Here is a 20564-nt window from a genome sequence, read left to right on the forward strand (position 1 = left end):
TCTATGATACAAGTGTTGAATCAAAATGGCAACATTCATTCGACAACTCCTTAGCAACGTCTTCCAACATGTACTAAGAATGCATTTTGAATATTTTTCAACACAAAAAACTGTATTCCTAGTGGTACCAACAATTATGTACACAAATATTGATATATATTGTTAAAGGACACAATATATATATATATCAAAGCAGAATACAAAATATATATTGAATTCCCCATTTAAGAAAAAATATATACTCCAACTGAACCTTTTCATAATTTGGTATAAATTCCATACTGCCATCCAATAATGAAATCAACTTTAGTTGTGTGGATGTTGAAATATTTTTTTTTTTTTAATATCCCAGTTATAAAACAAATGAATTTTATTTGTATCAATTTTTATTATTCAGATCACATACATACTACATATATAATGGTATAAATTAAAAGTACATATTGTAAACAATATTTTAAGATGAATATCATTGTAAACAATTTACATAAATTGACTAGTATTTATTTATATGGCCAAGTATATAACAAAGTATAGATTCTCAGTTATCTTCAGGAAATATAAAAGAGAAAATTCTTTCTTTATTTAATTGCAAATTTATAACTTTTCCAACATTGATTGTTGTGACCCTTGTCAAAATGGTTAATATCTTTTCCTGCCTTTACATAAATTGTGTTGCATGATTTTTTAGGTGCCATTTTTTTTTTAACAATTTGATATGTTAGATTTATACATAAATGATTAATAATTCTGTTTGACCTGAAGTAAAGGTTCCTAAAAACATCCTGTTTTGCTCATAAGTAGGTTTTACACAGAAAGAAAAGAGGGACGAAAGATACCAAAGGGACAGTCAAACTATGAAGATGACAATAACATATATTTATCTTCAGTGTTATAATATATTGTTATTATCATGGTGGTAGTTGGTTATATCCTTGTCTTTTAGTGGATAGTAATTTCATTTAGAATCATAACACATCTCTACTTATTTCAAAATGGCAAAAAGGCACTGTAGTTTTGCTTTTTATAAACATGTCAATCTAATGCAAAAATAGTATGAGATTCTTATGAGATCTGAAGGTCTTTTTCAGGATAAGGGATTTGTTAATTAAAAAACAAAAGTCAGAGAAATCTTGCACTAGTGCAGAAGAGATTCTTAATATGCTTCAATGGAACCACCATCGTTTCATTAAAAAATAATGAAGGCAAATTTATACAATCATAAACTACGTCCTTAACTTACAAATCAAAACCCAAGGAAACGTTAATATATTTTCATAGTTTGTTTCCCTAATTTCTTGTTTCTTTTGAAATTGCCTAAACGAAAGGTCAATGAAACTATGAAACATATGACTAGTTATATTTCATTTTATATTACTAAGTATCACATGACATTAGAGACAGTTAAAATTCATGTTCCAATAGCCATAGTCACGTCTTAAAAATTCATTTTGATTACTTCACTTTAATGCTGTTGTCCATGGTTTATTTCACTTTCTTTTTAATATCAGTTTATAAAAACAAAAATCATAAAAAAAATTAAAATACTGTAACATATAGGAATGGCTAGACTGCAACTGCAAATTTGATTGAGTGTGTCATCATCACATATTTAGTACTCAAGTACCTAGATCAAACTAAAACCTTTATATAAAACAATTCATAAACATTTAAATTTGACAAGACACTTTTTGACATATAACAGATCATTTTACAAAAAATACATCATAAAATGCAACTAGTATCCAGTATAAAAAACACATAAAAATATATATCGAAAAAACAATTAAACATTGGAACAATAACATTGTAAATAATAACAATTTTCTTATAAAACACCAACAAAATGTTTGAAAAATAAAATTGGTCCCCCTTTAAAAAAATACCTTTAATAATAACTGAAAATTGCATACGAAAAAAGAATAAAGGACGTTTGGACTTTGATAGTGATTCCATCACAGTGATATACCAAGCAGGCCAAATTTTTCTGGCTGACAAAAAATAAGTCCTTTCAGCCATTATATTTTGTTGTTGGTTTCTTCTGTGTGCTTGTAATTACCAGTATAAGAGAAACAGTTTCCATCCCTGCATCCCATTGGACAAAATATTTCTACACTTTCAACAATTAAAAATATTAAATATTGAGTATGTTTAGCAAGTGTTCAATTAAAATTTGATTTTGCTGGGTTTACTGGAGACATGTTTCAAACTCAAAGCATGGTAGAATCTGCATGTCAACTTTCATTGTCAGCCAGGTAAAAATTATGGAGATTATTATTTATACCCATAAATTTATACATTTTGTCAACTTTTTGCAAATTTCAGCACCTATTTATGGTTAAACAAAATCTTATTTCAACTGCTTTTGTCATGTCAATTGTAAAATCAGGCATATTAACAATAAAAAATGCAGAGTTTTTAATTCATAATTAATTCCAAATACTTTGTGAAAAGTCATGCTACAATAAAAAAAAAAAACTCAAGAAAAATATCTTTACCCAAAATATGGTTATCATTTGAAATTTCATTGATAAAATGTCTCTTCTTATTATTACATGTATCACTTTATTTGAACTAAAAAAAGGAAAGATAAAACATTTGGTTGTAAAAATAGACCATATCCTTTTAAAAATAGCAATACATGTGCAACAAATTTGGTCTTGCACTTCAGAAAATAATGAAATATTTTCTACCATGTCACATATTACATGTGGTGAGACTTTAATAAAATATTGAATCTGTATGATAAGATAATAAAATATACAATTTACAATTGCCCTAGATTTATTAAACTTGAGTGAAGTGTGAATTGTAAATATCCTCAGTATGAAATAATGATTTGTTTTTTAGTTTCTAATGATGCATAATACATACAATGTTGAAAATACACAGTGGCGGATCCAGCCATTTTAAAAAGGGGGGGTTCCCAACCCAGAGTAAAGGGGCGGGGGGTGCCAAACTATATGCTCCAATTCAAATGCATTGATCGGCCAAAAAAAAGGGGGGTTCCAACCCCCGGAAACCCCCCCCCTCTGGATCCGCCACTGATACATATGATTCTACTGCACTTATTATGTCACTCTATCATGAAGAAGCTCATACAGCAAAATATAATGCAGTAATTTCTCTGAAATTCTAAGAAATTTAGAAATGTTAATAAATATCTGAGATTCTTAATTCTGTTTCCACTAATTAAGGATGAAATGAAAACTAAAGGATCTAAAAGCCTTTTCATTCAGCTTACAAATATTCTATCTGATTAAATATGTACCAAGTCTATTTGCCAATAACTGATTTTATTCTATTATCACACACTTTTAACCCAATTTAAGACTGGTCCTGAACCAGACCAAATTAGTTGATACCCATGCAAAGCATAATAAGTTGGCAGTGATATCTTGACAGTTTTCACAATTTTTATGAAAAATCCTGTGGATTCATTTATTTTCATGGGCACCAATTTCTCTGGATTGTGGAAAGCTTGCAAATTCATGGATATTTTATTTCGTGGTTTTGATAAAGTCTGCATACATTCCTTCAGAAAATTTGTATTTTGTTGAACATTTAAATTTATAGAGGTTTTCCTGTATCCACGAAAATTGGTATCCAACACGAACATTAGTGAATTCACAATAACTTCATTATAAAATGTAATTAAAAGATTTGAAAAACTTAAAACAAAGCACACATTACATATATATGAATATGCTCTTTTTATTAGCTCTTCATTGTCAATGAGAATTTCTGTCACTCCAAAGGGAAATACTCGAACAAATATATCTCCAATTACAAAATCAATTATTGAATTGGCAAACAGACTTTTCAAACTTGAATACATATAAATAGGAAGTCACAGAAGAAAAATATCACTTATATTGTAAGTTTCACACAAATAAACTTATTTAACATTATGGAGGGACTATTCCAGAGTTAATTATTAAGGTCTTTGGGAACACTTGATTTATGATCACACCACCAACATCACTATTAGTGCCTTTATAAACACAAAAAATGGAACTTTCCAAATATTTGTATATAGATATTTGTATTTATTGTTTATATCCAAAAACTAGTGTCTAAATTTAGGGGAATGTTCCAAAATTGATTGTTGAACTTATTTTTTCTTTTAATTTTCTAAGAATTAATTTATAAAATAAGAAGATTATATCATTGGGCTGGGATCTTAATAAAGTGTCTCATGCTTTAATTCTGGAACAGCTTTTAACTTTTTAAGTACAATTATTATTATAACAAAAACATGGCAAGAAATATGACTGCATCAATCACTCTGTTATGGATGGTAAAGTAGAGCATACATCTCTTTTAAAAGCTAATGTAACCTTATCTGTGGTTTATTACTGTCATGGTTAAACTCTTGGCTTTTTTCTGTCATGCAAAAACTATTCATACTGCAATTAACATGAGCTTTGTTAGTTTCATTATCAGATGGTTATTTTACATGAGACCTGGTTCCTGATGCTGAAGTTATCTACAAAATAAATATACAACATAAATAGTGGAAAAGTCTATACTGTGGATTCATTTATTTTCTTGGGTATCAATTTTCATGGATTGACGAAATTTTGCATATTCATGGATATTTAATTTCGTGGTTTTGCCATTGTCTGTATACAAAGCCTATTGAAAATTTGTTATTAGTTAAACATTTGAATTTGTGGTTCACCTGTACCCACAAAACCCATAAAAATTGGTATCCAACGAATATAATAATGAATCCACAGTATACAGAATTGTCTTTTGTTTTTTATGCAGATGAGTTGCAGTCTAAATGAGGTAAAATTGAAGAAAAATATAGTTATCTTTTCCAGTCATTATAACCCAGGAAAAGAAATCAAAATTACTGGGAATTTGAGAACATACTTAAGTTTTAGTTTAAATTGTTAAAATCATTTGGATACCAACACATTAAATAATAGCAACAACTCAAAAAAGATTAATCAATGTCCTGTACATGTTTTTTGGAAGGCAGTCAACTAATTAGTTCTTTTTAGCAAATGTTTTGAAGATGGACCTGTTTTAATGTATGATACACAGATGATGATTAAAATATAAAAGTATATGCATTTACATGGCCCTCTTTAAATTTTGTTGAATACAGATAACTAAGTTTTGAGTTTTGTTGAGTGCTGATAACCCAGTTTTGAGTTTTATTGAGTGCTGATAACCAAGTTTTAAGGGTTTTTTTGAGTGCCAACTACCAAGTTTTACAGTTTTGTTTAGTGCCAATAACCAAGTTTTGAGTTTTGTTGAATTCTGATAACCCAGTTTTTAATTTTAGTGAGTGCTGACAACAAGTTTTAATGGTTTTATTGAGTGCCAATTACCAAGTTTTACAGTTTTGTTGAGTGCTAATAACCCAGTTTTGAGTTTTATTGAGTGCTGATAACCAAGTTTTGTTGAGTGTTGATCACCAAGTTTTGATTTTCTTACCTTATCCATTACAATTCTTTCAGATATATCTGATTGTTCTGTAGCAAACAAACTAACATGGTAAGGACTAAAAGTTTTCTCTATAACACCTTTGTTTGTTGATACTTTAGCCTTCCTCATAGGTTTTAATTTACCACCAATCCTGTGAAAAAAGCAATCAAAATTATTACTGTACTTATACTGTAATCTCAATTATGATAAAAGAATCAAATTCCAGTGTCCCCCACATTGCACATATTTTGTCTATCCAAGGTATAAAGGCAATAACTAAAAAAAAACAGTTTTTTGTTCTTTCAAACATTTCATAAATATCTTAGAGATGAAGGCTTCTCAGCAAATGCAATGCATACCTGTAGCCAGGGGTTCGGACGACCCCCCTCCCCTTGAAAACAAATAAGCACTGTTAAAGTCAACGTCCTGTTCGAAATTGCGACTGTTAAAGTTGATTTCTTGAGTCCAAATAACCCCCCTTTGGAAATTTCTGGCTACGGGCCTGCAATGCAATTTCTGGTTTCTTGTGGTGATACAGCATGCAATACCGATTTTGCCATGTATTATTCTATATGTATACACTTTGGTCTTACAATGGATGAAATGTCAATACTTAACTGTACAACATGTATATAACAAGGACTACCTACAGTAAAACCTATCACTGAACATATATATATATAAACTTGATTGTAACAGTGAAACCTACCACTGAATATATGTAAACTTGATTGTAACAGTAAAACCTACCACTGAATATATCTAAACTTGATAGTAACAGTAATACCTACCACTGAATATATGTAAACTTGATTTTGACAGTGAAACCTATCATTGAATATATGTAAACTTGACTGTAACAGTGAAACCTAATTGTACCATTTAATATATGTAAACTTGATTGTAACAGTAAAACCAGGCCTCTACAATAACTTTTTTTCAACTTGTCCAGTAGGACAAGTACATACCAAAACTTACTTGTCCGAATGAAATTGTTACTTGTCCCAATTTTTTTTACTAAAAATAACCTTTTTACATCTTAAGTTGATTAAAGGAACAAAACGAATTTAAACAATAGAACAGAATTTGATGTTTTTCTTTTGAAATACTTTTAAAAAATATGAGTAAAGTACAACTGAATCTAGTCATGTCACAGGACTTAGGTTCTAGTTTTGATCAATGCTTTTCTCATCAGACTCTGCACATGAGGCACCATCTGATAGGCCTGTTCACTCATTTGACATTTGTATCCTATATTTTTCTAAGTTGAAAAAAGTGTATTCAAATACAATCAATAAAAAGAAGATAAGGTCTGATTGCCAATGAGACAACTCTCACCAAGAGACCAAATGACACAAAAATTTACAACTATAGGTCATTATATTGCAAGTACCGGTATTGTTTTTTTCTTCTTATGATCAAATATGATTTTGTGAATTTCATGGTAAATAATAAAAAAAAAATGTGAAAAAATTACTGGTATGGTATGTATTATAAGGAACAGAATAAGGTAGCAAAATGAGGTACTGATTTGTTTTGGTCCCGAAATGTCTCCTGCCTTGCCAAACTGTCTATCAATCATGTCTACTAAATATGTCTCCTACGGTGCCAAACTGTCTATTAAACTTGGAACTAAACCTGTCGAGGTGACGAACTGTCCTATAAAGTTACCTTATCTACAAAGCGCATCATTGATTCGGATCAGTTAGACTGGTTTCCGAGAATAGTATACCTTTTACCTTTCAAAATGTACCTGACAAAGAACCAGTTAACAAGAGGCTGTCACAACGACAGCAAACCGGATTTATTAATATCTATTTGTGTCCTGGCAATATCACAAGAACCATTACTGATGAATGGCGAAAGTGAAAATCATCAATATCAAATTTGACCTCCATTTTGTCATCAGTATCAACATATTAAAATTTGAAAAGCTTAGATTGAATGGTTCATGAGTAAATGCAACAACGTGAATGGAAACGCCATTTTACAATCTTTCAAGAACCATAACGCCTGAACGGTAAAAGTCAAAATCATCATTATTGAACTTGACCTCTATTTTGTCATCAGTAACAACATATAAAAATTTCAAAAGCTTTGGTTGAATGGTTCATGAGAAAATGCACGGACACGACTGGAAACACCATTTTTCAATCTTTCAAGAACCATAACTCCTGAACGGTAAAAGTCAAAATCGTCATTATTTAACTTGACCTCTATTTTGTCATCAGTAACACCATATTAAAATTTGGGAAGCTTTGGGAGAACAGTTCATGCGTAAATGCACGGACACAACTGGAAACTCCATTTTTCAATCTTTCAAGAACCATAACTCCTGAACGGTAAAAGTCAAAATCGTCATTATTGAACTTGACCTCCATTTTGTCATCAGTAACAACATATTAAAATTTGGGAAGCTTTGGGAGAACAGTTCATGCGTAAATGCACGGACATGACTGGAAACTCCATTTTTCAATCTTTCAAGAACCATAACTCCTGAACGGTAAAAGTCAAAATCGCCATTATTGAACTTGACCTTCATTTAGTTGTCAGTAACAACATATTAAAATTTTAAAAGCTTTGGTTGAACGGTTCATGAGTTAATGCACGGACAACATTTGATTGCTGCCCGCCCGGCCGCCCGACTGCCCGGCCGCCCGCCGTACATCCCCAAATCAATAACCGACATTTTTGTCACAAAAATCCGGTTAAAAATTATCAATTGCAAGTAGAAAAAGAAGAAGAAAACAGCTTTGCATTTGAATAAACAGAATACAGACACATGTCATATTAATATAGGTTTTCTTGTTTTTTGTTTATAATTACTTTGTTCATCAAAGTTGGATTATTAAAATTTATTTTCTGCAAAATAACTGAACTTGTCCCGACGAACAAGCTTGATACAGCTTTTACTTGTCCGACCTTTTTTCCCTCTGGTACCGGACAATCGGACAAGCGTTATTGTCGAGGCCTGAAAACCTGGTACTGAATATATGTAAACTTGACTGTCACAGTGAAACCTACCACTGAATATATGTAAACTTGACTGTAACAGTGAAAACTACCACTGAATATATGTTAACTTGATTGTAACAGTGAAACCCACCACTGAATATATGTAAACTTGAATGTAACAGTGAAACCTACCACTGAATATATGTAAACTTGACTGTAACAATATCATCTACTTTATCTGTAGTCCTATATAATCCATACATTGCTGAATCATCACATAAGTGGGACTTCATTTCATCAATGTTTCCTGTCCCTGTAGACTCTAGTACTATTGGAGATTTAGGGTCACCACCTTTATACTGAGCCAACATCCATGTGGTGTCATTGTCGTCTGCCTTTACATCATGAACGGCAGTAAGTACTTCAGGGGCTATTTGTATTTCTGCCCCACCTGTAGCAATTCCTGGCCCACTTTTAGTTGCAGGACCTCTCTTTGGAAGCTGAGTTTGTGTAAAACCTCTTTGTTGCATACCAGATGTGACAGTTTCTATTACTTTTGATTTTTTACCAGTATTTTCTTCTAACTGGAAAAAAAAATCATACATGTTAAAAGATTTATTGATTTTGAAGACAATTTTTCATCATGTCAATGACTCAGTTTCTTTGAATATCATTTGTATTTCTTTAAACTTAGTAATTTCTGATGAGATAACATTTTACAGAGTCAATAATGGCTTGGAAAACTATGGGTAACATTTTAACAGAAAAAATTGTTATATATGTCATCAAATTATAAAAATATATCAAAATGATAAAAGGAAATACCAAAAATAACAGACAGTAAAAGAGATCACAACAACACCCGAATCCTCTGAATAAAATATATATGTTCCAGACCGTATGAGTATTTGGACCGTACGCCTAAGGTCTGGACGGTATGCATACTTTTTCAAAATACTCATACGGTCGGACCGTACGCGTACGGTCTGACTTATATTAAGATGTTGGTCAAGTTTATTAGATACAAATGCATATAACAGATCAACATAACTTAACTCTCAAATTAATATAAAATAGTTCAATTTAAATTGAAATTAAAACTTTATATTTTAACTTTTTAAAAAATTCACCCTTATTGTAATTTAAAATCTGTTAATCTCTACTTGTATTTAGCATGTCGATCTGTAACAGAATTTTGATCACTGAAATTGTAGATATCAAAGTAAACATAATGTGGGAGGACAATTGTTTAAGAATATTAAGCAACTTTACAAAAAAATGCAAATGCAAAGGAACATGCATGAACTGCAAACATGATAATGTAAATAATATTACGTAACTTGTGTCACCTTGGGCGAGAGAGAGTACCAAAATAGGATTCAGATATACAATTAAACAAATATTTAATTTCAATTGTTCGTTTGTTCATTTTATCCATCTAATTTTAATAATAACAATTTGTAAAACTTAAAATGAAGATTGTGATAAATGTTTGTTGAAATTTAACCCATATAATCCAATAACATGTATAATCAGCCTGTACTGGACCATACGTGTACGGTCCAAATACTCATATGGTCTGGAACATATATACAAGCAAAGATAAACTATCAGAACACCACAGGGTCTAAGTTTCTCTGACATGGTACAGGGAAAAAAAAAGAGTGGGGTTAAGCCAGTTTCATCTACATACAGAAACCTTTTTTTTGCCTATCTGGACCAAAGGTAAAACATGCAATAACAAATCACTATTTATGTCTATAATGGGCAAAGACTCATCAAAACAAGGTTTGATTTTATAACACCTTTAGATATCGGATGATATTTTAGCTCTCAATAATGACGACTTCAGTGTGTTCACTGTCATTAAAGAGATTTATCCTGTTGAACTAACTTCAAATAAGTGTAATACTAACAATGAATACTGCCCTTTCCTGGATCTTGATATTATCAGATTATTACATGGCATTTTTCATATCGCATGTATTATCAGCCCTAGGTTCAATATCAGCCCAAGAGCCGCATGGCTCGAGGGCTGATAATACATGCGATATGAAAAATGACATGTTATGATCTTTTTATCATATGCTTCAATAATGGAGTAAAATAACAGATTCATATATTGATCCTTTGACATGGTTCCCAAATAGAAGTTCAATGATTGAAAAGTTCACGGACGTCGGACCCAAATTTAGTACATTCGATATCAAATCTTTCTACCATATGCCTCAACAGAGGAGAACACATTTTTAATATGGACGACTCGACAAACCAAAAAAAACCAAAAAAAAACAACAATATACATAATGAACACTGTTTGGAAAAGTCAACCTTTTCAAAGTTACTTTCTAAATTATGTTTGAAATTTATAAAGAATGCATTTATTTAATAATTTTTTTGTTTGTTTTTTTTATTTTATTTGTTATTATTTTACACAATATACTTTTCAGTATCTAAATAATTGTTTTGTACACTATTTCGTAATGTTTTTCACTGAAAACGTAGCATTGAGGTGTATTTTCCGGAATTTGCCGAGTATCACCGGAATGCCATGTGATAACATTACGGAAAGGCATGTGATAACAATCGAAGCATGTGATAAACTTTTCATATCAGCCCGCTAAGCACCAATTCGATAAATATGGAATTTACGTTAATTTAATGCTATTATCATACAGTAAAAATCATATGTTATTTAGTTTAAGTATATGATAAATATGTATATTTATTTAACGGGAAGCTTATTACTAAAATTTACAATAAAGGAGATGATTTTTCCCCTTTATTTAAATTATCTGTTTTAAGATGTTCCCTGGGCACATACATTATATATATATATATATTTTAAAAACAGTTGTTGGCATGATATGGGTTTTGTTCCTCTCGGATAATTTATGATGACATAATACTAAACTCCTAACAGGAAGGATTGATTTTCACATAATAAAGACATAATCTGTTGATCAGTTTAATTAAGGTCTGGATTAGTATGACAGTAGCTATTAGCAGTCATTGGATTATTGTTATTTTGCTTAGTTTCTTCTGTTACCTTTTCTTTCATTAGATTCAGACTTCTTAAAACTGAGTTTTACTGTGAATATTACTGTGTGTTTGTTTACTCTACATTGGCTTTAGGTAAAAGGGGTGGTTAAGAACTCACAAATACGTCTCATAAGCCACATTTTTGCATCTGTCCCAAGTCGGGAACCTCTAGCCTAGCCTAGCACGCTAAAGTCTAAAAAAAATCATTGAAGCAAGACAAACACCTACACATTTTAGCATATTATCTCTTATGACATTTTAAGTTTCAGCAATATATGCCACATACTCTGACCAAAATTGATCTTTAACATAATCTGTATCTTTATTTAAAGGGTTAACAGTTCTACCAAAAGAGTCAAAAAATGTTAAAAGTTCTTTAAAATTAAGTAATGTCTCAGTCATACTCAATTCTTGTTAACATTCATGGAACCATGAAAGAAGAAGACACAGGGCCAAATAATCATCATGGAAAGCTAAGTGTAAATGAAAACTGTACCAAGTAAACAATGCAAAGGGTTTAAAGTAAAAAAACCATGATTGAGGAAATGGAGCTAAATAATAATCAATGGATATAAGGTGTGCAAATATTAATACAAGTGCATACCAAATATAATTGACTTACCATTTGTAGTTCCCCTTAAACTGACCTAAATGTAATTTATAAATCATGTAAATACTTGTACAGATGTCTTCAAGGATTCTTGGAGGTTAGTGCATGCTTAAAAGCAGTTTTATAAGTGTGCAAAAATGAGTCCTATTTCAGATTTTCAAGAAATTGTATTGAATATAAAAAAAAAAAGAAGATCCATGTACATATTTTTCTAGAGAAATAAATATTGGTGGGATAGGTTTATAGTTGCATTTAAAAAGCATTCAAAACATGCATTGTGTACTTCAAATTGTGATTACTCAATAATGTATTTACAGTATTGTTTCAAATGATATACTATTGCTGAGAACTTTCAAGATTAAATGATATGAAATATTAGGGTGTCACCAGACAAATTCTTGATGTATAAATCAGTTAGGTTTGGATGTAACCCTATTAAATAATAAGTTTGCAAGTCGAAGGCTTCACCACAATGCAGGTATTTTGTCAAATCCAAAGCTTTTCTTACTTTACACATTGAGAGACTAATTGATTTCTACAGTAACTCTTTGTTTATGTTTTTAAATCTGTGGACATATTCCTAGGGAATGGTGATTTACCTGCTGTAATATTTTATCTTTATCAAAGTCTTCTTTACTACTCGTCTCTATAAACAGATGGTAAGGACTGAGTTTTTCTTCCACACTTCCATGAACTACACCAAACCTTCCTTTCTTTACATATGAAACTTTATCTCCTACCCTACAAAATATACAATTTGATATTAGAACATGAACAATTTGTTTTTACGTATTTTTTCCCCTGTTATATTAGATTAAAATGCAACCATCCATACCAGCATTTCCTAGAAAGATTTACAAGACAGATAAATTTACAAGTACTTATTGCACTGATTTATTGCAATTTGAATGATTGAACTGAAGGGAGACATGCAGTGACCTATAGTTGTTCATTTCTGTGTCATTTGGTGATTTTGGACTCTTGTGGAGAGTTGTCTCATTGGCAATCATACCACATGTTCTTTTCTATATATACAATTTATTAACCTTTTATTTCAATTATTTCAGATTATTTTAGAAAAAGAAGTTTATTGATTTCTTTTTAAGTAAGCACTGAAAAGATAATGCCAAATTTTAGATATACTTGTTTTATATTGGAAATTGTAATATTATGTAAATGTTTTATAAGAGGTGAGACTCAAATAAAATATTGTATTGTCTTGTCTTGTCTTGTCTGTATACATTGTAACTTTTAAAATAACATCCCTAGTAAATGTTAAATTTCTTTAATTTCAAGGACCACATTTTTGGAATGAAGTCAAATTTCACTCAATCATGTTACAAGGGTCAATCAATGAACTGAAGATACCCTTTTGGACATTTGCAGATTGGCAATAGTGATCTCTTATAGTAACCTCATGTGAACCTAACAAATAATAAAAGCACAGGTGAGAATCATCATAAGTTGAATGGGTTATATATTAAAATGGTATCATTAAAACTGACTTAACAGCTTCAATATTTTAACAGGTGTTTTTTTTTGGTAGTAAGCTACATAATAACTTGACAGGTATGATTTACCTACAACATATAGGTACAGTATGTGTGTATGTCCACAGGACAATCAATGATTCAAATCTAATTAATTTTTCTTTAAATTTAAAAAAGCCTTTTTAAATAAGTGTTTCTATCAAAACATGTACATGAATTGTGAAATTTCCCAAATCACAAAACCAATATTCAAACTCATAAGTGGAAGACTGATGAAGCCATGGCAAAACATAGTTGGACACAATCCATGGTGATAGCCTATCTTACAAATTTCAAAAATAATTTCAGGTGTACAGTTAATTTCATAACTTATATACTGTAAATTTAGAAATTATTGTGAGTTTTTTTTTATAAAGCGAATAATGCAATTTGGAAAATATTGCACTAATAAGAACTTACACTTTGATATCTGATACTTATATCAGCATTTTCCACAAAATTCTGCATTTTTGTCCATTTTTATAAAAATCTCAATAATAGATGCACACAATAATTTCTGAATTTACAGTATAAGGCTCAAAAGAGATACTTACCAATGAAAATAAACAAATTTAACAGTTGTTGACATATCAAAAGTGCTTTCATATCTGGCTAATGCATACATCATCTGTGTGTCATCGAAGAGTTCTGGCATATCTGACACATCCTCTCCTACTTTTAAAACAGTGAGTCTGTTTGGGTCATTTTCTATATGGCCCACAACAATATAATTTACTGGACAATTATCATCCCTAATAGACTTGATGCCTTCATCAAATGATATTTGATCGTCAAATTCAGCTGATGTACTCATTTTGTTCGGCTACTCCTGTTAATAATAGAAGAAAACACATTTCCAATAATTGTCCATCAAAAAATATATTTTTACATTTAAAATTTTTTTTATTTCTATTTCGTTTGATCTTTTGGTTTAAGGAAATTTGTTCTGCAAAGGTCATAATGTAAAAGAAAAACAACTGAAATTTTATTGATCAAAATAAATACTTGTAATAACTGCCATAAAGAAAACTAGTATAAACAAAAACACCTTGAAAATTCATCATTACGTTAACAATCGTCTCCCCTTACACTGAATTTACTCTACCTAAATTAAAATTATCAGATGATTTTGAAAATATAATTGTTATTTTTATTTTCACATGCATGGAGCCTCTAGTAAAAATAAAAGGCTCCTAGGATCCCGAATCTGTTATTTTTGTAACGATAATTCAGATATGCATCATTTAAATCATTAGCAACAGTGGAAGGCATCTTTCATACTAAGTAAGATTGTGACCTGGTTTGATCTAAATCTACAGACAGAATAAAATCAAGTCATTTAAGGAAAATTACCCAAATAAGGATATTTTTTTTCATTGCTCACCATTTTTGTAGAAAAAACCTCTTCGTCTTTAAAAAAGAACTTAAAATTGATCCACTTGATAATCATATTTTTGAGGGTAACTGGGTAATTTTTTTTAATGCATTGCATATGGAAGAGCAAATGTTAAAAACATCAAGGGAATTGTTAAAATATGAGTAACAAATAAAATTAACTTTCAGAAAAGCTTCTTTTTTAATGCACTTGGTTCATCTGTATTCCTATGTTATGCTTTGGTATTGACTGAGTTACAACAAGAAAAAATTTGAAACAAGTAAAAACACTTTTTTGTTTGTGCAATTTTTCAGCATCGTCTAATTTTAAAATTACCTTCACAACTCACTCAGTTATCTAGGATAATGAACCAATGCTACATGTGTATCATACAAATATTAATAATATTGAATCTCTTTTGTATTTCAATCTGTGTAGTGGAATGTTAAATATTTTATAAATATATGACAGAATTTACATTTTTAAAATACTTGTTACTGTTATTTTGAAATGCATTTTTTTAGATTTAAACAGTTACATATTTAAGCATAAAGATTTATAAGCCCTACCTATAATCATAACAATGCTCTCATTATACCTGAGAAGGAAGTACGCCCCTTCCTTCCCTATATAGACACTTCCTACGACTTGTTACAACTGTAATTATATACATTCCTCAAGTGTGATGGTACTTTAACTAAATTGTCTATCTTTTCACAAGGGTCAGCTGTTATGACCTTGCATAACTTAGTTATAAAACAGTTATATTTAATGTGAATGTATTTAAAAATAAGTAAATACATGTAATTTGTTCAAATTTCATAATATACAATAAAAGATGTACATGTACAGTAACAAATAGGTTAGGTAAGGTCCAAACATAGCCCCCATTTCTAACTAAAATTCAGATTAGTATAGTAAAATTGAGAATGGAAATGGGGAATGTGCCAAAGAGACAACAACCCGACCATAGAAAAAAACAACAGCAGAAGGTCACCAACAGGTCTTCAATGTAGCGAGAAATTCCCGCACCCAGAGGCGTCCTTCAGCTGGCCCCTAAACAAATATATACTAGTTCAGTGATAATGAACGCCATACTAATTTCCAAATTGTACACAAGAAACTAAAATTAAAATAATACAATTTTATTATAAAAGTCTATATTATCACAATGAATCATAGTAAAAACAATGACAAGAGGTAAATATAAAAACAAAGATGCGGTTTGATTGCCAATGAGACAGCAATCAACCAAAGTTCAAATGAAGAGGATGTTAGCAATAATAGGCAACCTACAGCCTTCAACAATGAGAAAAATATATATTTTTGAAAAATAAGCAATCAATACTGTGTATAATATCAATTTCAATTTTCAAATGTATTCAATGAAAAATTCAAAAAATGTTCACAGCCTGGAACTTATCATTATGTATGTACATATACATGTCATTTAGCATGTTATGATTGTGTCCTGAAAATAGATTTTGTTACAATAAACTAATAACATTTCTGACTTGAATATTTAGTTTTTCTAAACCGTGCATTTTATACTTCATAGACCATAATTTGGTTCAAAACTTGAAATCCTGGCTCAGATTTTTTTCTAAATTTGGCCTATTTTTAGTGTAAGTGATAGCATTTCATTAGCAAAGTTCTACAAAAAGTTGCTGTATCTAGAACTAACTCATTCATGTCATACGTTCATTCATCATCTTGAAACGTTTTGTTTTGAAATAACGGACTTGATTTTTGGAGTCAAATAATGTTCTTACAGCATCTACATGTACAAAATGTACCCATTAACATATACAATTATAACTTAAAAATCAGGAGGATCCTGTCATTCTTTCTCCTATAAGCATTCAATTGAGATTAAACGGTCTTATTTGTAGATCTTATTTTGCTGAACACTTTAGCTTTTACAATTTCTTCTATCTATTATCATGATTATAGTTTCTGTAAAAACTTAAAAAATAAGTTAAAGTAGACTAGTCTTTCAAGGGCAATGATCTCCCAATTGTTTTATTCATTTTTACTATCAAAATTTCTCTATTTTTTTTTATATTTTTCAAGATAATCTAATACATTGTACCTAAAACTTTAAAATTTCAAAAAAAAGAGTGCACACACTGAAATGTTTCGTCTTCTTTACTTACCATTGATATCATATTATGGTGGTTGTCCTAAATATAAAGTTTTACTACAACTATCACATTAACATGATCCAAGAAAATGAGGTCAAGGTCAGATAAACCAAACGAGAAATACATGTTTACCTTACAATCATTTAATACACTAAATATACACGTACATGTAGTTAACTTTTTGCTTATAGTTTCTAAAAAACAGACTCAACCAAGAAAACTCGACATTCATGATTGACCAATAAACCATGAAAATGAGGTTAAGGTCATATGACCGATGCCAGGCAGACATGTACACCTTACAATCAATATATGGATGATTATGGATTACATATAGTTGACCTATTGCTTATAGTATCTAAGAAACTAATTTAACCATGCAAACTCAACATTGACCAATGAACCACCAAAATGAGGTCAAGGTCAGATGATACCGGTCAGACAGACATATACAGCTTACAATCCTTCTATACAAAAAAAAAGTTAACCTTTTGTTTATAGATGTATAGCTTAAGACCAAGCATAAAAACTTAACACTGAGTAATGAACTGTGAAAATGAGGTCAAGGTCAAATAAAACCTGTGAGACTGACATGTACTGTTTGTACATCATAAAATATTTCCATACAACAACTATTGTTGACCTACAAAATGTATTGCATTATAGTATTAGAAAAAAAAGACTAAAACTCAAAAACTTTACTTTGACCAATGAACCATGAAAATGAGGTCAAGGTCAAATTAGTTTACACCAGCCAGTTGGACATGTACACCTTTAATACAGTAATTCCATACACCAAATATAGTATACCTATTGCATACAGTATAAGAAAAATAGACCAAAACATGAAGTAAAACATTTTGAATGCAAATTAAACTATTTTAAATTGGTTAATGTGAATTGAATTATTTGTGAAAGCAGCATAAAAGTGTATTGAGTATGTCTGTAACTCCATGGTGTTGTGGTAAATCATTACAGTCCCTGGGAAGAAAGATTTTCTGTAGACATGTTCTTTCTTGGTAGACTAGAAGCGGTTTTTACCTCTGGTTCGGTTATCATTTGTGGTTAAATATTGGTGACGGTCTATGTCTATAAGATCATGCTGGATCTTGAATAGCATGCATGTTTTCCTCCTTTCTTCAAGGTTTTCCCATTTTAGAGTTTTTACCATATATATGACACAACCTGTTCAATGATCAATTGCCTTGATCTTTTTTTGGGGTTATTGTGCATGCAAATTCCACTGTAGGTCTCACCATGGCAGACTACGCGAATGAATTTTATTTTTACAGGACATTCGGTCTGGTAAGCATCCTAGCTTTACCAGACCGAATGCAATTTTACCAGACCAATTTTTTTTACATCTAATTGTATATTATCCGACAAAAAACAAAAAACATATGACTTTGTTGTGCCCTACTCCTCCCCAAAATGCACAAATTAATTAAAACAAAATGATGTAACAAGAGGGGATATTGTTATGAAAGTTGTGCACAATTGCTTGAATGCATTTCAGTGAAGAGTAATGTCCCATTTTATTGGATTTTGACAATGTTTGTGAACTAAACATAATTTAGAGTTTCTGTATAAAATATTATTTCCTGTTTCTTCTTTCTTTTTCATATATCTTTTGGTTTTCAATTCTTGTGGTTATATTTCATAGCTAAATTTTGTGATCTGCTTGGATTTTTATTCATTTATTGTATTTAAATCGGCAAACCCGGAATTATCCTTATCCGTTCCCAGAATCTGATCCGGTTTTATTTACATTTCCGGTTGTGCCAATGATGGCATCCATTGTTGTTTTTGACAGTCAGATATGTTTTTACCCGGATTTACACATTACTGGTTGGCGATGTTCGGCATAAAGCTAGCGGTTGAACAAAATAAACATCGCTGTGATGAATAATAAAGATGAAAATGAATTTGAGATCGTTTGGCAATTTTGCTAGAATGTTAGAAAAATCCATGAAAAAAAATACACCGTACATTCGGACCGGAATTCAACAAAATTTTACCAGACCGATCCATTATTCACCGGATTTGTCCGACGGTCCGACGTATTTCGTGTAGTCTGCCATGGATACATATATGTAGGCAGATGCCATTATAGGTTTTGTACAGCCTTTAAGATTTAATCCTAAAGTTAGATTACCAATGCCTACTATATTATCTATGTGTTTGTCCCAGGTTAGGATGTTGCTGATGGTTACTCCAGTAGGTATTAGCTTCGACTGTATCTAAAGTATGGCCGTGTAGCTGGTATGATGTTTGTACCACTGGACGATTTTTTGGTGATATTCTTATGACAAGACATTTTTTGGCATTGTACATGTATCTCATCTGCCATTTGTTTTCCCAGTCTTCTCATGCTGATAAGTCTATCTGGTGAAGTTCACTGTCTGCTTGTTTGGTAATGGAATGAAAGAGTAGGCTGTCATCACATATAATTTGGTCTCTGATGTACATGTAGATGCTGTTTCTGGCATGACGTTAATGTCGGCCAGGAACAGTAATGGTCCAAGGACTGTGTCTTGGGGTACACCAGAGAGCACTGGTACTTGGGTGGAGACAGCTCCCTCGAGTATTACGCTCTGCTTTTCAGTATGTAGTAATGAAGGAAGGGGCGAATCCATTTGTTGGTTTGGGGGTTCAATGACACCATAGTGGATTTGGAGTGTGATGCCAAGATATTTTTCTGAATAGGTAGATTCCAATGTATGGTTGAGAAGAATCTAATAATGTGTGATATCATTTTCTTGTTTGAAGCAATGAGTACTGTACTTTTATCTTGTGTAAGGCCTTTGGGATGGACAGACACAAACTTTTTCTAAATCAGTAAATGTAAGCCTCGACTCAGTGCTTGAGATAGAAGAAGGCATGCATTGGATCAAATGACATTAGAGGCCATGAATGAAGCCTAAAGCTCCGAACTATTCTATCTGAGACAGTTTCTTAATCTTTAGTTTACAGTAAATGAATCGTAAAAATTGCCTGAGATCAGGATCCGGTTTGTTGAAACCTGCCTAAAGCACAAACACTCTTACCGGTCTGTCTGACACTTCCTAATGCCTTCAACGGAACTGAAGATAATGCTTTCTAATCAGAAGCACAATTGTCACATTGATAGAAATTATTTGTAAAGTAAAAACCAGTAAAACCGTGTGGTTCTGTAAACTTACAGACACTTACCACGCCCAGTGTTTACGGAAGTTCCAAAAATCCCGGCAAACCTCGTTTTCGTCAAGTTACAATACAAGTTATCTCCCTTAGACCGTCTCAATGTTTTGTGGACTGGTGAACAAATCGCCACAAGCCCGCTCGTCCTTTCTAAAAGTGTTCGAATGCAAACAGATATACTTATCTCTGTTAAATGGTATGTGTGACAAAAATAAAACAAAAAAACAACGAAAAAGTATCAATCATCATATAATCTAAGATAAGACTTAACCGGACTGGAATGGAGT

At 31.2% G+C, this 20564-nt stretch overlaps 1 protein-coding gene across 5 annotated transcripts; it reads right to left on the minus strand.

Moving 5' to 3' along the window:
* Positions 1 to 368: 368 nt before the first annotated feature.
* LOC143064682 (uncharacterized) lies at positions 369 to 20425 on the minus strand. Of its 5 annotated transcripts, none has more exons than XM_076237694.1 (6): positions 20290 to 20425; positions 14133 to 14407; positions 12649 to 12790; positions 8590 to 8981; positions 5452 to 5593; positions 369 to 4489 (listed from the first exon to the last, which is right to left on the minus strand). In XM_076237694.1, exons 2-6 carry the CDS (start codon positions 14390 to 14392, stop codon positions 4451 to 4453), a joined length of 975 nt encoding a protein of 324 aa, XP_076093809.1. In that variant the 5' UTR covers positions 14393 to 14407; positions 20290 to 20425; the 3' UTR covers positions 369 to 4450. The 5 variants fall into 5 exon arrangements, with proteins under 5 accessions (XP_076093809.1, XP_076093811.1, XP_076093810.1 ...); XM_076237696.1 differs by having other exon boundaries at positions 20280 to 20320; XM_076237695.1 differs by lacking the exon at positions 20290 to 20425 and adding an exon at positions 20145 to 20273.
* Positions 20426 to 20564: the final 139 nt, after the last annotated feature.

The sequence above is a fragment of the Mytilus galloprovincialis genome, chromosome 2, assembly GCF_965363235.1.
Source record: "Mytilus galloprovincialis chromosome 2, xbMytGall1.hap1.1, whole genome shotgun sequence".
NCBI classification, from domain to species: Eukaryota; Metazoa; Mollusca; class Bivalvia; order Mytilida; family Mytilidae; genus Mytilus; species Mytilus galloprovincialis.

Coding starts and splice junctions, on each gene's coding strand:
- LOC143064682 (XM_076237694.1), bottom strand. CDS start 14,392: ATGAGTACATCAGCTGAATTTGACGATCAAATATCATTTGATGAAGGC. Junction 12,791..14,132: donor AAATTTGTTTATTTTCATTG/GTAAGTATCTCT, acceptor TATATTTTGTAG/GGTAGGAGATAAAGTTTCAT. Junction 4,490..5,451: donor AAAGAATTGTAATGGATAAG/GTAAGAAAATCA, acceptor TTTATTTTGTAG/ATAACTTCAGCATCAGGAAC.